Consider the following 19,547-nt stretch of genomic DNA (forward strand, 5'->3'; position numbering starts at 1 on the left):
TTCAAATCGCTTGTCCAACGGCAAATTGACTCCATAGATTTCTCTCTCTTTCTCCGACATCGTACATGGCAGCGGCTAGCGGCGCCCGTGGGCACGACGGTGGCGGCGGCGGCGGCGGCGGAGAAGATGAAGTGAAGCAGATGACAGCTGATCTGAGAAAAACCCTAAAAGAAGGAGAAAGAATTATAGCGCCGACAAGACGACCTGATGGGACTATGCGAAAGCCTCGTAAAGTCAAAGCAGGTTACAATCCTCAAGACGAAGTCGCTCGTTACCAATCCAAAGGCGCTCTGGTACTATACTCAAATTGTATGCTTTTCCTCTATCATTTATCTTACCTATTTAATTAACTTGTGTCTTCTGAGTCTGGGTTTTGGCCGCTGACGCCAGTTGAAAAAGGAAATGGAAGCATCGATTGAGGTAGGACCTCCAGGTTATGATCCAAGCGATGATTCAAAACCCAAAACCAAATCATCAAGGAGAAATGATAAAAAGAAGGAAAAAAGATTGCAGGTTTAGTTTTTTTTCCAACAAATCTACATTATACAGTCTGAATTGGAGTATTTTTGTTTAGCTTATGCTGAAATTCATGTATGTAGAACCTTAATCATGTTAATGTTTACAGTATTTGAGTATCTGATGCAGGCTGCGATTAATAAGGACAAGAAGACTGAAGAGGGTAATGGGGAAACTGAGTCTGTTGAAGAAATAACACTTCAAGTTAGTGAACTGGCTGTGACAACAAATTGTTCTACGAAATGCTCTGGCACTTCAGAACCGGTTCAAGATATTGATAAAACGATTCGAGCTCTAAAGAAGAAGGTTTGTTTGTTCTCTAGGGAAGTATTAAGATTACAATTAGTTAAATTGCAGCATTTTCCAACTTGTTTGTTCTTCGCATTGTTGATGCAGATAAGGCTAACAGAAGCCCAGCAGCAGAAAACAATGGCAGAGGATATGAATCCGGAGCAGTTGGAAAAAGTTGCTAAGTTGGAACAGTGGCGGAAAGAGCTCAAACTCTTGGAAGAAAAGAAGATTGGCGGCGGGGTCATGAACTGAATTTTGATCTACGAACCGAGCCATTGAAGGAAGGATCAGGACTGGTTGCATGGTGGGGGGATGATGAACTCTGAAGTTTGTTCTTCCTACTCTCCAAATGTAAACTTAAGTAGGTTGTTGCATTATGATCCTATTGAAAACTGAAGGTCTCACAAATTAACCTTTTGTGTCTGTCTGTCTGTCTTGTCTTTTTGAGTTTCCTCATCCATTTTTTCTCTTCATTTGGTGTTGCATTTTTAGGAATTTCTTGCAACTAACTTAAAGCCATAATTTAAATACATTGTTCCTCTCATCATTTGTTAAAAGACACCATGTTTTCTTGGCTAAACTTTTTTTTATTATAATTTTGTCTGCATTTTACTGACTATAGATTATGGGTTGAATTATCTATATTGATATCTTAGTTTGCCCAATTTCATTTGAACTCGAATTTGAGTCGTTTTTTTGTTCAAACATTTACGATTTTAGTTATTTTAAGGTTTTGTTTCGTCTTACAATAATGCTGCAATTCTTTTCTTTTTTTAATTAAATTGTTACATCCATAAATGAAAATACATATAAATTTTAGAATAATGAGAAAGTTTTTTCATTTTGCAACCTTCTTTTTCGAACATTTACATTTGTGATTTTTACTCTTTTAGAATGCCGTCTTTTAGAATGCCGCCATGGTCAAATCTCATTCCTTTGAACATATAATTGTTAGCTAGAAGTTGTAAAAGTTCAAATTTAAAGATGAAATCGCTTATTTGTAACTATTACGTGTGAAAGGCACAGAGAATACATGATTTTATTTTAATTTAAATATCTTTTCATTTACATAAAAAGAAAATATACATGTGAATGCCTTTATTTTTATATTAAGAAAATATATAATAATCTATTTGTCAGAAGCCTAAAATAAGTTTATTTTTCAGCCGTTTAAAAATAATTGACTATTTTTGTAACACATTATAATTCTGCACCCATGGTAAAAAGAAACTGTATCAAATAGGTTTTCTTAAGTTTGAACAGAGACTCATATATATATAGAATGAGCTAACATTAATTTTCTATTAAAATATTCATATACAATCCAATTCTCCATATTTAAAAAAAAAAAGCCTCATAGTTTAATTGAACAATTTTATTAAAACAAATTTGCTTAGTCCCTTTAACTTTATTTTTTCAATTATCTAGTTAAACAATATTAGTTATATATTTGAATAAATAAAATTAATCTAAAAAATAATAACAAACAAATAACACTAAAATTATAAAATCAATAATACACGTTAATTTATTTAAATAAATATTTAAAAAATATATATATACTTTCACTTTACTTTTTAAAATTGTAAAATTAAAATATCATACAATGTATAAATTTAACTAATTTCAAAATTTCCATACAAAAAACTCATCCACCTCCTTTCAAATATTACAACTAATTATCAACCAAAACACTACTATAAATTAAAATTCTTTTATATAAAATTGTTTTTATACTAATATACAACTAAGTAATTTCACTTAATAACTCAATAATAGAGTACACACCTATCCTACTATAAGCAAACTTGTACACGAATATGAAGGTAATCAGTTGATCATTAGAGGAATTATTAATAAATATATTTTAATCTCACAAAAAAACTAAATCTTTAAACACATTCCAATGATCAATTCCAAAAAAAACCAAACCAATCTTCATTAATGAACTCATTTCGACATTATCAACTGTAATCAAAAGGGCAAGACAAATAGAGAGAACCAAATTCAAAGAAAACTAAATTAAGGATTCATTCAAAAAAATTCTTGCCTCATAATAGAGTACTAACAAAGGTTATAAGAAAGTCATGACCATAAAATCATTCATTAATGAAACAGAAATGTCATAAAATTCTCCCAAGAATCTTCAATCACTTACTTGTACTGCAAAAACAAGATTAACAGTATATTAGAGTCAATTTAGAACAAACACAAAACATCATCAATCACGAACACAAAACCATTTAGAACTACTACACAAGATCAATTGTAAGATGATTCAATGGTCATACCTTAATGAAACCAATTTCCTTGGCATTACTGCGGAAACACTGCCTGCAGCACATAAGTGCATACTTCCTGATCAACCCATGTGGGTTTCCACACACACGGCTGTATATACAACAAAATTACTCATCATTAGATATATGAATGGGTTTATTACAAAATCAAACCACTTGAAAGAATTAGACACTAAATAGTAAGGCAAATTGAAACTGAGGAACACCAAATTTCAAATGAAGTATTCATCTATTCAATCTTATCTGCAGCTATGATTACTCAGCATAGAATTACATATTACAATTCAAGATCATATCTTTATTGCACAAGGTCTAGTAAAACAAACTACCATACAATCAATTCAAAGATCCAATGCCGATGTATCAAGATTACAACTCCAGAGTCTGGGAAGATAAAAATAAACTATATATGCATTGATACATACCCTAAGCAATATAATTGAACAATATGAGGAGATGAAAGCAATAAGACATCGAAAAAGAGCAATGCGAAGAGGAAAAAGCATCAAGGAAAACGAATTAGTTACCATGTGCGAGATCCAGGGCCGTAGTTCTTAGGGTGAGAGTTCCAGACGTTTGAATGACCCATTTTTCTTCTTCAAATCGAAACCAGTCAGTCACGATCTCTCCCTTTGTCAACGTAGCCGCTCTAAGAAACTCAAAACTCTTGTTGAATGAGGTGATGATTGAATATATACGAAACCCTAGCTTTTTTTTTAAGAACAAAACCCTAATTTGATATTTGGGCCATGTTCTAAAATGGGCTGATTTTAAAATCTTTTTAAATAAATATTTGTAAGCCAGGGTTTTGTTCGGATTTATTACTTTAAATTTTAATAACCCATATAATATTTAAAATATTTAAATTTATAAATCAAAATATACTAAAATATTTTTTATTTATTTTTATTAAAATAATCCATTTTTATATTATTTTATCCAAATAATTTAATTTTTATTTCTTTATTCTTTATTGGTTTGGAACAAGCCTATTCTTTTTTTGTCAATTTTATTGTCAAGAGGAATAAATTTAAATTTGTCATGTTTGTTAAAATTAAATTATTTGAATCAAAATCTAATAATAATTTAGAACATAAGAAGTATAATTTTAATCATGATTAAATAATGTGAAGAAAAAAATATTTTGAGTACAAAAATTGATATTTATATTTAAATTTATGTTCAAAAGGATAGATTGATTCAAAATAAAAACTCAGTGAACAAGTTTTTGATCGATTAGTCAGTTATACTTTCTTTTTTTTACAAAATTATAAGAATGTCAAAACAAAATTCATTAGAATTGAATGAAAAATTTACTGAAAAATAAATATAAATTGAATAAATTTTAAATATAAAATCATCATCCTTTAATAGTTATCTATGCAAATTAATGAAAAGAATGTGAAAATTTTCATAGATGGACATCATAAAATCATTAACATAAAATATAAATACCCTGACATCATTCAAAATGTAAAGTTTTCTCAAATAATTTTTTGGAGCAGTCTTTCAGAATCCCAAGACAAATTAGAATCCTAAATTTCTTTATATTTATTTTGAAGTTAGTACTAAATTTAGTTTTAAACTGGTTTAAATATTTATAAATTATTCTATTAAAAAAAGTTAAAAAGATTATATTGGTTCAATCATTTTAAAAATATGATTTTTAACACAACTAAGTTGGTTTTATAAAATCGATATTTTTGTATCTGACTATTAAATGGATTGAATAATTCAGACATGACAATTGGAAGTGGTATCATATTCATTTGGAAACATTTTATTTTCCAAATTCTCATGAATATAGATCTCCAGGTTCCATTTAAATACTGACACTTTTGAATGAAAAAAAAATTGTTTGATATGTTTTTGTTCTGTCCAAAACTAGATATAGAAACAAAAATAATATTAATATGCTCATTGTAATAGGACAACTGGCCTCTAACTTGTTTATATTATATTTTTAAATCTACATTTCTTAAATAAATAGTTAAAATATTGTGAATGTTTATATCGTGGAAGCTTGGCATTATTGACAAATTGACAATGTTTTGTTGTTTAGAGTATATATTTTGCTCAATTTGAAAACGTTAAGATTCGGGGAGTTAGATTTGAGTTTGAACAAAATAAATATTTTAAATTTACTTAAAAATATATTTTCTTAAATATTTTATTTGAATATTGATTTAGATAAAATAATGTTCGTTAAATATATAATTTAATTATTTATATATTAACAATTTTAATAATATTTGTTCGTTTAAATATTACAAATATGTTGTCACCATCTTGATTTTCTCTTTAATTTGTGAAATTTTGATTGATTTTTAAATTTTTGTACACAACTTATGACAATTAGTATCATAATAATGGTATGTTTTATTTGATTGTTTTTTTATAAGACTTTTGCATTATTCACAATATTATAAACTAGTAAAAATATTTAATTTATTCTTTCATGAAAAAAAAAATCTTAAAAGATAAAACACTGCTACATTAAAATTGAATATATATATATATATATATATATATATATATATATATATAATAATAATAATAAAAACAAAGATGAATAAAAGTTCGATTTTGTGTCATTGTTCAACCATCTATAATATAATAGCAAACTCATTCCAATGTAAGTTACTTTGTAAAGAATGATGTATGGATCATTACAAGCAAGCATGTAAAGTTTCTTAGGAAAAATGAATTGTTAATTACTATATATTTTTTAATGAAATTATTATAATTAATAGATTTTTTATTATTTATTCTTAAAAGTTTATTACCATATCATATTAATAAAAAAAATTACATTTTCTCTATAAAAAAAAGAGTGTAGAATTTAGTGACGGTTCGTATCTAACCTATTACACTTTATAAATATTAAGATTAATAAAGTTCTATATAATAGTACTAACTATTATAAATGTTATTCCAAAACAACCATTTTATATATCTAGTACATTACCTTATTATAAAATGACAAGAAAAGGAAATAATGTTCGAGAATGTCAAATTCATTGATGTACATGTACAACAACGTATTTATCTACCTTAACTCGCATACTTTTTAGCCCAACTTTATTGCGTTTCTTAAAACTAATTTGTCTAAGAGTTTGATTTATTTAAAAATAATTATGATAAATTATATTATAATTTGTATTAAGCTGTATTTGGTTAGATTTCATGTTTAGTTATAATTTTCGTAATTAAATAAATTATATATTTTTAAAAGAAATAATTTAGATGATAACACCATATTACCTTTTCATTTAAGCTAAACTCCAACAAGTTTGGACTTTCTAATATTAAACAAACCTGCACAAATTTGACAAGCCATGTGAAGATTGTTGCACATATGACATACCACACCTCACAAATAAATTTTATTTCATTTTTAATGTCTAATCATTGTGAATAATGGCCAGTCAAACACAACTAACTAATGGGTCTACAAAGATGTTAAAGTATATATAATAATAAAAATTATAATTAATTGCTTATTATTATTAAAATAATACAACTTGCTCATCTTGATATTCAAGACAATTTCATAAAACTTCTTATCCAAATGACTACCTATATTGTTGAAATCTCATAGAATTTTCATTACAAATTTTCAAATAATATTCTAGTATATTAGTCCATTTAAATTCAAAAGGACTTATTATATCAATAATATATCAAGACTGTAAAACAAATTAACAAATAATCAAAATAGATAAGACAAATAAACTTAAACTAATAGCTAAAAATGGATTGAAATCTTAAACATTGCACAACCAATTCTCTTCCCTTGGAAAAACGTTACTCTACACGTTCTTGAGTTTCATATCTCGATTCACTCCATCTTCACTTCCTATCGTATATATATCAACTAAGTGTTTTAGTTTGAAATAGTTATTAGATAAAGAAGATCTACCTTTGAGTTTGAAGGTTTTTTCCAATTTCAATTATGACGACTCATGACCCACCAAGATAACTCAGTGTAATAGTCGGTTTAAGAGACAAAAAAATTACGAATTCAATTACATCTGAAAATATTTTGAGTTGAAGCGGAAAATCATGGCGTGTCATGTTAATTTTTTAATTAAAAAAAAATGATGCCGACTCATTTATTAGTTAAGGAAAACATCTGTAAACGACGATAAATGTTTTTCGTCGGGAATTTTCAGATGTGTATATACTTAGTGGAATTTAGGTAGTAGGGTTAAATTTGAAGTGTGGGGTTAGACTAATTTGATGTTATTTATTTTGTTTCAATTTGATAAAATATTGTCTTAAATAAAAAAAATATATTATTTTGTTAAATAAACATAATTAAAAATATTTAGCACTTTAATTAACCTAATAATTAGTCTATTAGATTGAAATTGTTAATAGAAAAATGGAAATATGTTATTGAGAGCCGCCAATCGCCCACAAGAGAAGATTCTGCACATGTGAAAATATCTGATTGCGATAATACCCCCTTTTCAGTTCACGTTTGTTCGGTCTTCGGGTGACATTCGATCGTCTTCAAGAAGAAGTAAGAAGGAAGAAGAAGACGATAAAGTTGAAACCCTACTTCTCAATCCCCAATCCCCAATCAGGTTCGTCTATTTCTCTCAATCTTTCTTTCATTATCTTTGCTCCGTTGACTTCTTTATTGGCTTTATATCGCTATAGATTCGTCGTTCTTCCAACACTTTTCTTGTCCTGAGCCGCATTATATCAATTGCCACTGTCAAATCATTTCGATCTCTTCTTTTCCTTATTTCATGCCCGATTCCAGGGGTTTTGCAATTAGGGTTTCACTTACTTCAATTTATGTTACTACATTACGCTACAAGAAGCTAATTTCTTTACCAGATTCATACTTTTTGAGATTAATTTTGCTTTTTTGTTTGTTTGATACGCAGACAATTACCGATTAATTATCTGCTTAGTGGGTGGAAAATTAGGGTTGGAAATTCTGTGTATATTCTCGATGGCGTCAGACCATCATGATTCTCGGATCAATACATTGGAGCTGAAAGATCAGATTTATCAGAAAATCGGGAATCAAAGAGCAGATATGTATTTTGATCATCTTCAAAGATTTTTCAGTTGCAAGATTAATAAGGCCGAGTTCAACAAGCTAGTTGTAAATACTATTGGTCGAGAGAATATCTACCTGCATAACCTTGTTATTCAATCCATATTGAAGAATGCTTCTCTATCGAAAATCCCTCCAAGTAATGTTACAAAGTTAGATGGTTCTCAAAACCTTAGAGATACCAAGGGTACGATGCCAATCAATAGGAATAATCGAAAGTTTAGGGATCGGCCGAGCCCTCTCGGCCCTCTTGCAAAGACCCCGACGAGTACAACTACAATTAGTAGGCCTGTTCTAGAAGAAGATAATGGGGATGGGGATGGGGAGGGGGGTGTGGATGAAGGGGAGGAAGTTGAACAGGCTACAGTTACCCGCCCCATTACAGCACCTCTAGGAATTTCCATGAAACCCTTACCCCGAAGAACTCCACAATTCAAAATTTGCGAATACCGAAGGGAGCTACCTGATACAAAGTCATTGATGATTGGTTTAGAGAAGTTGGTGGCTGCGAAAGGTCTTGGGCTTTCGGCGGATTCTGCAAATCTGTTGAATAAGGGGTTGAATGCTTATCTGAAGAGGTTGATTGAACCCTGTATTGGATTAGCTAGGTCTAGATGCGACAGCAGCAGCAGCAGCAGCAGGAATGATGGTCAATCTGTTGAGCAACCTGTTTGCGGTTCTATGGTGGATTTTCATACTACTGTTGAAAATAATCCCCAGAGCCTCGGACATGATTGGTCTAGTAAGATGGAGAAGGTGTGTTTTCGTGCTATGCCTGAAATTGAAGAATCGCGAGGAATGAAAAGAAGAGAAAGTTGAGTACAGACAGATTTTTAGAGAAGGAGGTATCATAATTCATATATACTCTGCCTGCCTAATATACATATACCTTTGTGACGATATTAACTTGACTCATTTGAAAGGATGATTGTTCTTGAAGATTGCCATTAATAATCTTTTTTTAATTGATATCTGTTGTTCTTTATTATGTAATGACAGTTTTGCTAGGAACAATAATAATAATTAAGTTTCAGATTTAGTTTCAGAATTGTTTATGGGTTGGATTATAATGAAATAACAACCTGTTTCTGTTTTTGAAGTATCTAGATTTGCTATAATTTCTTTAAGAATTTGACATTTTTTGTATACTTAAATTATTGTTTACTGTTCTGCACAGTTATTAAATGTTTCTTTCTTTCTTTTTCGACGTTTTTAATGGGAATAGAATCTTATATTCTTATGTCGAAGGTAAAATTCTTTTCCAGATGGGCGCTACACTACGAGAATGTGATTAAATTTCAATTAGGAAAAATTGTTACTTTCTAACAAATGTTTTTGCGGTTCTGTTTGGGATTTGAAGTTGGATTAATCGTGCCATTTGAAATGGGAACTTTAATCATAGAGGTTTTTTCACAAAACAGACTCTGTTCTGTTTATGAAGAAACAAAAATTCATGGTGGTTTTATAAAATCAATCAAATATATGATATGTGAAAGTTAGGGGAAAATTCTGAATAACAAAATATTTTAAAATGCTATTTATAATTCTGAGACAATCATTTAAAGTTTGGCCTTCCTTTCATCTTAAAATTTAAAAGAATCTTGTCCTATCTGAGAGGGGTGTGCTTGTTTTGGATACAAATATTAAAATTTGAAAACTATATTGAATGTTAAAATTGGAGTTTCTTTTTTCTTTAATGCCTTTTTTGGTATGCAAAAATCTAAAGTTGCAAAAAAATTAAAAATATATATATTTTAAAATTCGGTTTCGGGTCGGAATTGATAGGTTGAACCTCATTCTCAGTATCTCTTTCTCTCTTCGAAAATTCTTATTAAAAGAACCAAACCAGAACCGACCCGAATTGGAACCTCATGTAACTTGTTTTAGATTAAATTTTAAAGAGAATCTATTTAGCATCTTTGACTGAAAAAATTGCTAATATTAAGATAAAAAGACTAGTAAAAACTCATATTTTACTACAATTTACTTTTATTGAAAAACTGACAAAAATTAATTAGTATTTTCATATTGGACTATAGGATTCTCTTCTAGTATTTTTATAATCAATACTGATGACCATCATGGTTGGTGTGAATTTAGTTGCACAAAACCTAGTCGAATTGAACCTCAACTTTATGAAAACCGAAAGTGTGACAGTTCAGGTTTTCAGATTCTTAAACTTCCTATAATTTTAGTTTACCTCTCAAAATGTGCTGACAAGATAATGTTTCCTTAAACATCTTTAGTATTTTACATCTGAAATCATCTCAAAGCTCAAATCACATGTTTTCTGAAATGCTGGAATTGATTCTAGAAATTAAAATGTATTCACTGTTTTTGACATTGAAGTTGGCATTGATGTTTAGCTTAATGGTAGATATATTATTTGATGTTAAACTGAATTGATGAGCCTAGATTCAAATGATGATTCGGCCTTGTTTGATTTGAAATGAAAATCACTTTTAAAACACATGAAAACAGTAAGCTGTTCTGTTTTCTGGGCAGCCTACTGTCTTTATCATTTGAAGCTAAAAATTTAGCATGTGATGGTTAAGATATCAATGAATGTTAGGTAATCTTTTCAAGGTTACTTGTTAAGGTAAAATTGAAGAAATTAAATTTCAAAGTTGGACTTATAATATGAAATTTCAGAAACTTGCTTTTTATTGAATTCAAATGTGAAGCCTTAATAAGTTGATTGTCTAAAGATCAAAACAAAATCGGATTATTCTTGATTTCCTCAACTTCCTTCTTTTGAAATGAATTTGAATTTAAGCTTCTAAATGATTTCCAAAGTTAATAATGATTTATAGGTAAGAGAATTCATTTTTCGAATGATGATTTGAATTGACAAAGATAAATTGAATTGATGATTTAGAAAGAACTATACATTATATCATCATTTAACCTATTTAATGTTCTTATTGATAAATGAACTAGACTTAGGAATGAAAACAATTGAATAATGCATTTAGGCTCTTGTGCCTAAATCACTTGAGATAAACCTTAACCCTAGCATCCCCGAGTCCTGGTTCGAGTCCGTCAAACAGCTGGTTAAATTGGTTGAGTATGTTGGTGGGTAATGTACTTAACTCGGGAAGATTAATCGTATTCCGCAGAAGAAACGAAAGATCAAGCTTCGTTCTTGACGCCTAACAAATATCATGTGGGCCAATTGGGCTTAAATTCCATTTCAAATCCTTATGTTACATGACCCAATTCAGATATATTTTTCCTACAATCCCTCTTGAACTAGCTAACGATTCAAAATAGAGACCGTTTCATAGGACTCGAATTATTATCAGTACGCTTGAAAATAGTTTCATAAATTAGTTGTGGCGTTGATTTTAAAAGCACATATTGGTTGGTTCTAAATTCTAATTGCTGCAAATGAACCGAGAAAGATGAATTCCACTTGCAATCTTGTTGCAGAAACGATATGGGCAGATATTGCTTCTTCTCTCTCAGGTCCCAATTGCTCATCATCAACTCTTCGATTATCGTTTGTTTTGTTAGTACTTGTAACTGACAATATCTTATCTTTCTGTTCTGTTGGTGCTGAATGTTGATTGGATTCAAATCTGCTGCAGTAAACGACGACCAGCTATCCATGTTTGTGTCTATACATACTCGTTGTTGTTGTAATGTTTGAAAGTTGAAAATTGAAGATGGTTCTGATAATATAGGTTGCATTTCTTGTTTGGGAAAAACCTGGAGAGAGCTACTAGGATAGTGGATCTAGGAGGAGTTAAGAAGATATGTGGCGAACCCAGTGGGCGATCAATTTTCCAGGTGGGTTGGTTGTTATTGTAACTCTGCTTCTTTATTCATGGTAGGAAAGGAATCCTTAGGTATTGCAGTTTGGTGTGTATTTATTAGGTGATGGGAGAGTCTAGGAGGAAGGAGGAATACTTTTGTTTCCCAGAACATTTTTGTGCTTGCTATTCCTACTTTTATGATGTGGTTAACAGAGGAGAACAGCTATGTGTAAGTTTTTTTTTATGCAAATTCTTCTTGTTCAGCAAATTAAACATTTCGAAACATCTGGAACTGAGTTTGGACGCGAAAATGTCAACAAATTTATGGGTTTTCAAGGAAATTATCAGTTCCAGCTCCAGGATTTGAAATAAATATGATGAAGGTATTTTTGTGTGGGCAGTGTAAGCATCAACTGGCTGCAAGACTTGCGGAGGCTCTTGGGACTTGCGTTGAAGTTAAGGTTCCTGATAAGGAGCTTGCTCTAATGTTTTCTTCACTTTAATTATAAGGTATGTATCATTCATAGTTCCTTTAAAAATAGATTCATTGTCTCTTGTTTGTTTGTGCTGAAACTTGTCTTTGTGTCTTTTCATACTTAATTGCAGACATTAGTCAAATATAGATAACTTGTATTTTACTGTGCCTTAAAACTGGAATTTATTATCCATTAGCCAAATCTTACAACAAGTGTTGGATAGAATATATATATATATATTCTAAGTTCCTCATTTTAATTCATTTCTTTGAAACTGAAACCAATTGGAGAGGCTTCAACAACTTTGATAACTGCTCTATTTTGCAGTGCAACATTAAAGACAACAACTATGGTTAAAAATCTAATATCGAAAATTACATGGAAATTGATGCCCATTACAAAGTAGGAAATAAATCTGAAATAAACTAAATGAGACCCAATGTATTTGTCATTCAAAAGTTCCCTTAAAACATATTTTCCGTCACTCGCTTGTGTTTGAGCTTATTTGTTGGGTATCTGCTTCCTATGATACAATGGATCCTATAATTATATTTTGCACAATAATCATTACAACTCGAACTTACAAGTACCTGATTGTTATCACGGAAACTGAAAGGAACAAAAGAAGAATGAGATGATGAAATTATGAAAGAATTGTGGTATCTTTGAATTGACTAAATCAAGCATATATAGATGGAGCCTATTGAATCAAAATCTTCTCAACGAATAAAACTTGTAAATTCACATTAATTAAAGTTGTGTACATTAATACTAACTAAAAAAAACCCGACAAAACAGGGATGATTGAAGTTGGTTTAGAAATTGCAAGAAAAGTATAAGACTTGCTGAGTTAGGTTCTTTTGAGAATCAATGTTCACTGATGGTGTATTTTGATTAAATTTTGGCAACTTATGTCATAATTTGGTATGATTTTTCCTAAGAAATGTGTGACTTTCATGTTTTGTCGTGGACGCATAAAAAATACTCTGGCTGAATACATTATATCATTATACAATTCAACAAACATTCCGATTGAATACATTGCTTGGCCTACTACATATGTTACTTAAAATGTTAAAACTATTTCTTAGGCTCGATTATTGTAGTTCGACTTTCATCACATGTTTTGTGTTCTTTGTATACGTTCTACTTCAGAAGAAATCTGAATTCAACATGCTATAGGTTTCAACACATTTCAACTGCGTGTTAAACGTATAAACTCTTCCAGCCAATAAAGTGGCAGTTATTGTGATTTTTCTGTAATGAATTCTTCGGATGGCATTGCAATCTCTCGACCAAATTCTCACCTGATGAACATTGCCTTCGTTCCACCTTATGTTAACGGTCACACCTCCTCGAGCCTTCAAGCCTTTGACGCATCCATTGGCCCATTTGTCACGAGGAAGAGCAGGCAACAAGTAGAGATCATGCATTGTGCTCTGAACAAGCATTTCCGCTACAGCTGCAGGAAATCTAATTCAAAAAAGAAAACTTTATTTAGAATGAACATATCATTGTGTTCTTCAAGCTATAAAGACTCAATTTACCCAAAGTTGGCATCGATTTGGAAGGGAGGATGAGCTGTGAATAGGTTACTGTAAAGTCCTCCTTCATAAGCAGACTCGTTTTCTGGATCCACCAAGATGAATAATCGCTTGACCATTCTATAAGCGTGTTCGCTGTTGCGAAGGCGAGCCCACAAAGCAGCTTTCCATGTTGTTGACCATCCTGGCCCTTCCTCCCCTATTCATTTCATGTAGCCATAAATTATGAACTCAAAATTCAAATCATTAACAAAATAAGCAAAATAAGATTATTTGAAAACAACTTATTGGTTATGTGCAAGTATAACTCTAACTGCTTTGCTATACCTCTTTTGTAGAGCGTATTTTCTGCTGCTTTACACAGGTCAGGATTTTTCTCTGGAGTTATCGTGTGCCCTGGAAACAAGCCGAATAAGTGAGAAACATGTCGATGATGCACATCCGGGTCCTCAAAGTCTAGTGCCTGTCACCCAAAAAAAGGATTAAAACAATTCCCATTTCTTGATCCATAACGAAACACTGAAACAGGTCTTAATTTGTTTTCGTACCCATTCCATGATGGAACCGTCTCTGGAAATTCTTGTTGGTGGAAGTTTCGACTGAGCTTTCAAAACCCTACTTACCAAATCATCATCTTCGCTTCTACCCAAAATCTGTTTATTATAATGTTCAAGTTTTTAAGAAAGTGTAATAAAATGTTCTTTAAGAATTTTTTGCTGGTTAATTTCTTTTTACCTTAGCAGCACTAACAACTATGGAGAAGACTTCTTTGATGATTGCCATGTCCATAGTTGAAGAATAACTAACACTGGCAGGCTTCCCACCAGGAGCAGTAAACATATGTTCAGGCGAAGTTGATGGATTAGTCTCAAGATAGTTGTAATACCCATCATGCCCTTCAATCAGCCAGTCCAATAGAAACAAACTACAACCTTTAATCAACGGATATGCCTTTTGTTTAAGGAAATCCTATGTAAAAAAGACCAGTTTAGTTTAATCAATGATTGAATCAAAAAATTCTAGAAAGAAGTGTTACTTAATTACTTTGTCCATAGTAAAGGAATAATGTTCCCATAGATGAGTACAAAGCCAAGCCCCACCCATTGGCCACAAAGCCCATAAGGCTAAACCACTGTCTGGTGATGTTTTCGCCCATAAATCCGACACTTGGTGAGCCACCCATCCGTCTGCTTCGTAGTTAACCTACATAATACCCGATAAATTTATTGTTTATTCAATCAAATACGTCGATTAATTCACAATCTAGCTGTCTCACTTTCGCTGTTTTACTCCCATTTAACGACAAACATGATATGTAATCAAACAGCGGCTCTTGACACTCTTCAAGATTGCAAGACAGAGATGGCCAATAATTCATCTGTAGATTGATATTCAGATGTTGTGCCCCACTACATACAGAAACTATCATTAGCGACGGGAAATAAGGTTTCAGAGACGATTATTCGGTTAAAAACTGCTTACTCCCATGGTGGTTGAATGTCTTTGTTCCATATGCCCTGCAAATTGGCAACTTGTGCTCCACGTCTTGAACAAGAAATGAGCAAATAACGACCATATTGAAAAAGAAGCTCAACTAAGGAAGGATCTTCATCTTCACCAAAACTTTTCACTCTTTCGGAAGTCGAAATAGCAACCGAATCATGAAGATCTTTAACAACATTACCGCTTTTCCATAGCTGAAGCGATACTCGATGAAACAGGTTTTGGTAATCATCCAAGTGCCTTGCATAAACTTCATTGTAGGATAATTCCTTTATCGAATCCATGGTTCTAACAGATTCTAAAGTAGGATCCTTTTTCGAATCCAATGGCTTTACAAACGGTCCTTCAAAGGAAGAAGAGGCTGTCAATCGAATAACAGCCCAATCAGCACCCTCAACTCTCAGCTTCTTCGTGTTTTCGTCGTCCACAATATAAATGGATCCAAACCCATCGCTTATTTCCAAATCAAGAACAGCAGAGAACTGAATTCCTCCCTTAGTACTGTCCTCCGGTTCATTTCTTGAACCTGGACAACTACCTTTCAGAAGAATACGATTCTTCCCAATTGGAAAATTCGAGCTATTATGAATCATCTTGCTGTTTAGTGAAACTTTAAAAGAGATGGATCGAGATTTGCTTGCTGAAATCTTTGTGACGATGACTTGATCAGGATTTGAAATGAAATGTTCTCGAGTGTATTCATTGTCGAGAACAGAGTATGTTACTTTTACTTTCGCCGTGTTCAAATCCAGCTCCCTTATATACGTCTCTTTGTTGTATTGTGAGTGAGAATCATCGAATTCAATAATCATATCACCCAGAAGTTGATAAACCTGCAAAAGATTCAATTTTTTTTTATAAATCCTGCGAATTATTAATTAAAGAATGAAATAACATCTGCATACATACATCAGAAGGGTTGCCGGATAATTTGACGGCGGAATCAGTAGCTTGAGCATATTTTCCATCGTCGACAAGTTTTCTGACGGCCGATAAAGCTGCCGGAGCATCTGGGTTGGTGTAGTTCCCCGGAATTCCGGTCCAAAGAGTGTCTTCTACAGAAATCAAAAAAAGATACTAATATAAAAAACCAAGCTTTGGGGAAATTAAGGTTATTATTACTAGTTGTTACCGTTGAGATTGAGAGTTTCTGAAAGAATGTTGCCCCAGACCATTGCTCCGAGCCGGCCATTTCCAATGGGGAGTGCGTCGGTCCAGTGTTTGGCCGGTTCATTGAAATGGATTTTCAGAGGCTCTTCTGTTATTTCATTTTCAGAGAATAAATCCGGTTTCCTCACCAGAATCCAGTCTTCTTCTTCTTCTCCTTTTTCCATTTTCAAAAAATATTTTCTCCAATTTGTAGAGAGAGAGAGACAATCATTATTAACTAGAGAGCTTGACAGACAACTAATATAAAAGACAGAAACATGGGAAAAGAAATGACATTTTTCAACGGCAAACAAAAATGAGTCACAGATTTAAATGTTTTTTATATTTTAAATTAAAATTTAATAAATAATAATATTTTAATAAATAAATTAAATGATTCTACTGTTATAGTATAAACAAATGTTTATTTTATTAAAAAAATCTAAAATGTAGATCACGAGTGGTGGGTGTTTTTTTTAGTTTGAACAATAATGAACTTTATTAATATGTTGCTTGCAAGTTAAAGTTACCCTACCATGACTTATATTATAGACAATTAATACTTTTAAATTCGTACTTTATTTTTTTAAACATGTTAAACTTAGTTAAATTATATATGTGTCTCAAAAATTAATTGTTCAACTTATTTAAATATCTTAGTTTCTTGATGTTATTTTATTTTTATCTCAAAAGTCACTTATCAAAATCTATAAATCAAAATAAGTCTATACGTACAACAAACAAGGTACAAAAGAAAATAATAATAAAAAGGAAGAAAATCAAATACTAAATTAAATAATAATAAAAAGGAAGAAAATCATTTTAATTAAATTTAGAGTGAAGGCAAAGAGGAAAGGGTTCCCATAATAGATATATGAATAAAACTGTCACTGGCAGATATCCCATTTTAATTACATTATATTATTGGTTTTTGAATGACAATTTAATATAAGTCTAAGTGGAAACCAAAAAAAATATAAATATGAATATGAATAAATAGTTAATGAATTAGGTATGGATGCAATATTAAGTTAAAATTAATTATAATTGGTACTTTGTGTGTCGGGAGGTTAGGGATTCCGTCACATGAATGAATTAAGTAAAATAATTTTTATTAAAGGACATACATTTATTCCTAAAACGTGACTTTTGTCTCTAACTTGTTAGAAAGAAAACAAAATAAATAGATAATTAAATTATTAAGCTCATTTCTCATGGCCTGCTGGCTGCTGCACAAAGGGCTTTTGATTAATTAATTAATTAATTAATTAATTAATACATGTAAGAAACTAGAATGGTTGCTCTCAAGAAAATAAAATAAATTGCAAACAGGATCGATGAAGCTCAAGAACTCAGTAATTGGACGTCATTTAAGTAAGATCTATATCATTTTTTTATGCAATTTTGACCGATGATAATTTACAATATACATAAGGTATAACATTGGTTAATTAACATATCGATCATGATACTCGAGGATATAATTAGGTGGATTAACTTGAGAAAATAACAAAAAATTTTAAAAATAAATCATATGCATGAAAATGGTTTTTATTTTAGACTGAAAAATACATTAGTTTTAGGATCAAAATGTTCTTAGTTTTTATGTTAAATATGTCAATTGATTATGTTGAACTTGGTTTTCATAAGTTTGCATTTCATTTGTTTCGTAATTTGATTGTTTATTGGTCTTATCATTTTGTTCATTTTAATTTAAAATATTTAATAGGTGGAAGAGAATAATTAATGAAGAAGAAAGAAGTTGGTTTAATTATTGAGTAAATTAATCATACATATAATTATGACCTCTTTGAATATTCCTAATGATACTTTTGAATACTCTAATTATTAGACTGATGTAATAATTATCATTTGTATACACTTACAAGTTATTAAGTAGTAAAAAGGCAGGTGCTGGGTATAACCCTTTTAGAATAAAATGGTCCATATAGATGGTCTCGAAAACAAACGTTTAACTACAACAATTTGTAAGTTGGTGATAAATGTGTTCTTAAAAGTGGATTTTTAATTTTAACAACTATAAACACCATGATAAAGGGCCTTTAATAAGGCTAATTATGTACCACTAAGATATATATTGTCTTTAATACTACAATTTTAATAACGACAAACTTTTTGTTTAAAAATAACCTTTTAGCGCCACAAAATATATGTTTCATTGTGTTATTTTGTTATTGTACACTTTTGTTTTTAAAATAAGCTTTTAACGCCAAGAGAATTTGCAGAGATCTATAACAAATGGAAAAACTTACGTTCATCAACTCTTATTATTCATAATTTTCATTTATTTTCTTAAGTTATCTCCAAAATATTTTTAAGCTCGCTTTGAGTTTAATTTTTAAATCCGTTACTTACTTAGGTAGTGTTTGATACGTGGTACAAATTATGTAAGGTATAAGTTGTATATAGATATAAATTGTAACGAGGTATAAATAATACAAGGTAGTATAATTTGTATAAGTTATTTATGTTTGGTAAGAATTATAAAAAAATGGTATAAGTTGTATATGGTTTATAATTTTGTGTTTGGTATAAGAATGTAGTGTAAGTTGTATTATAAATATTAATTTATTATTATTATTTATATTTATTTATATTATAAATAATATTGTATATTACTATAAATTATTGTAATGTTATTATTTAATAATTAATGTAATTTTAATTAAAATATAAAAACTGTAGTCTAATATAACGTTAAATTATATTTATTTAATTTTAATATTATTAATAATTTTAATAAAATAAACTAAAAATATTATATATAATATAAGTAAGTGTATAAAAAATAATTAACAAAATTATCGTTATAAAAATAAATAAATATTTTTTAATTAAAATATTGACTATTGTAAAAAATATATATTAAAAATGATTATATATAATAATAATATTAAAATAAAATAAAATAT

At 30.3% G+C, this 19,547-nt stretch overlaps 5 protein-coding genes across 7 annotated transcripts; 3 read left to right on the forward strand and 2 right to left on the reverse strand.

Annotated features, from left to right (window-relative positions):
• LOC124926574 (partner of Y14 and mago) lies at positions 1–1,351 on the forward strand. The gene is made up of 4 exons (XM_047466825.1): positions 1–293; positions 391–513; positions 646–822; positions 913–1,351. Exons 1-4 carry the CDS (start codon positions 66–68, stop codon positions 1,057–1,059), a joined length of 675 nt encoding a protein of 224 aa, XP_047322781.1. The 5' UTR covers positions 1–65; the 3' UTR covers positions 1,060–1,351.
• Positions 1,352–2,721: 1,370 nt separating this feature from the next.
• LOC124927511 (40S ribosomal protein S29-like) lies at positions 2,722–3,791 on the reverse strand. Its single transcript, XM_047467940.1, has 3 exons — positions 3,635–3,791; positions 3,099–3,198; positions 2,722–2,970 (listed from the first exon to the last, which is right to left on the reverse strand). The coding sequence occupies exons 1-3, from the start codon at positions 3,694–3,696 to the stop codon at positions 2,962–2,964; spliced, it is 171 nt and encodes a 56-aa protein (XP_047323896.1). The 5' UTR covers positions 3,697–3,791; the 3' UTR covers positions 2,722–2,961.
• A 3,744-nt stretch (positions 3,792–7,535) lies between these two features.
• Positions 7,536–9,279, forward strand: LOC124927611. Its single transcript, XM_047468059.1, has 2 exons — positions 7,536–7,699; positions 8,009–9,279. Exon 2 carries the CDS (start codon positions 8,077–8,079, stop codon positions 9,001–9,003), a length of 927 nt encoding a protein of 308 aa, XP_047324015.1. The 5' UTR covers positions 7,536–7,699; positions 8,009–8,076; the 3' UTR covers positions 9,004–9,279.
• Positions 9,280–11,427: 2,148 nt separating this feature from the next.
• LOC124927143 (zinc finger SWIM domain-containing protein 7) lies at positions 11,428–14,423 on the forward strand. 3 transcript variants are annotated; one of them, XM_047467499.1, is made up of 6 exons: positions 11,431–11,652; positions 11,775–11,796; positions 11,871–11,976; positions 12,064–12,171; positions 12,344–12,452; positions 14,301–14,423. In XM_047467499.1, the coding sequence occupies exons 1-5, from the start codon at positions 11,589–11,591 to the stop codon at positions 12,443–12,445; spliced, it is 402 nt and encodes a 133-aa protein (XP_047323455.1). In that variant the 5' UTR covers positions 11,431–11,588; the 3' UTR covers positions 12,446–12,452; positions 14,301–14,423. The 3 variants fall into 3 exon arrangements, with proteins under 3 accessions (XP_047323456.1, XP_047323455.1, XP_047323454.1); XM_047467498.1 differs by lacking the exon at positions 14,301–14,423 and having other exon boundaries at positions 11,432–11,652; positions 12,344–12,613; XM_047467500.1 differs by lacking the exons at positions 11,775–11,796; positions 14,301–14,423 and having other exon boundaries at positions 11,428–11,652; positions 12,344–12,613.
• On the reverse strand, positions 13,336–16,812 carry LOC124927142 (alpha-L-fucosidase 2-like). The gene is made up of 10 exons (XM_047467497.1): positions 16,598–16,812; positions 16,375–16,520; positions 15,445–16,298; positions 15,239–15,371; positions 15,007–15,165; positions 14,698–14,931; positions 14,511–14,615; positions 14,290–14,425; positions 13,966–14,161; positions 13,336–13,891 (listed from the first exon to the last, which is right to left on the reverse strand). Exons 1-10 carry the CDS (start codon positions 16,797–16,799, stop codon positions 13,570–13,572), a joined length of 2,487 nt encoding a protein of 828 aa, XP_047323453.1. The 5' UTR covers positions 16,800–16,812; the 3' UTR covers positions 13,336–13,569.
• Between the last annotated feature and the right edge of the window lie 2,735 nt (positions 16,813–19,547).

The sequence above is a fragment of the Impatiens glandulifera genome, chromosome 2 (genome assembly GCF_907164915.1).
Source record: "Impatiens glandulifera chromosome 2, dImpGla2.1, whole genome shotgun sequence".
In the NCBI taxonomy this organism is placed as follows: Eukaryota; Viridiplantae; Streptophyta; class Magnoliopsida; order Ericales; family Balsaminaceae; genus Impatiens; species Impatiens glandulifera.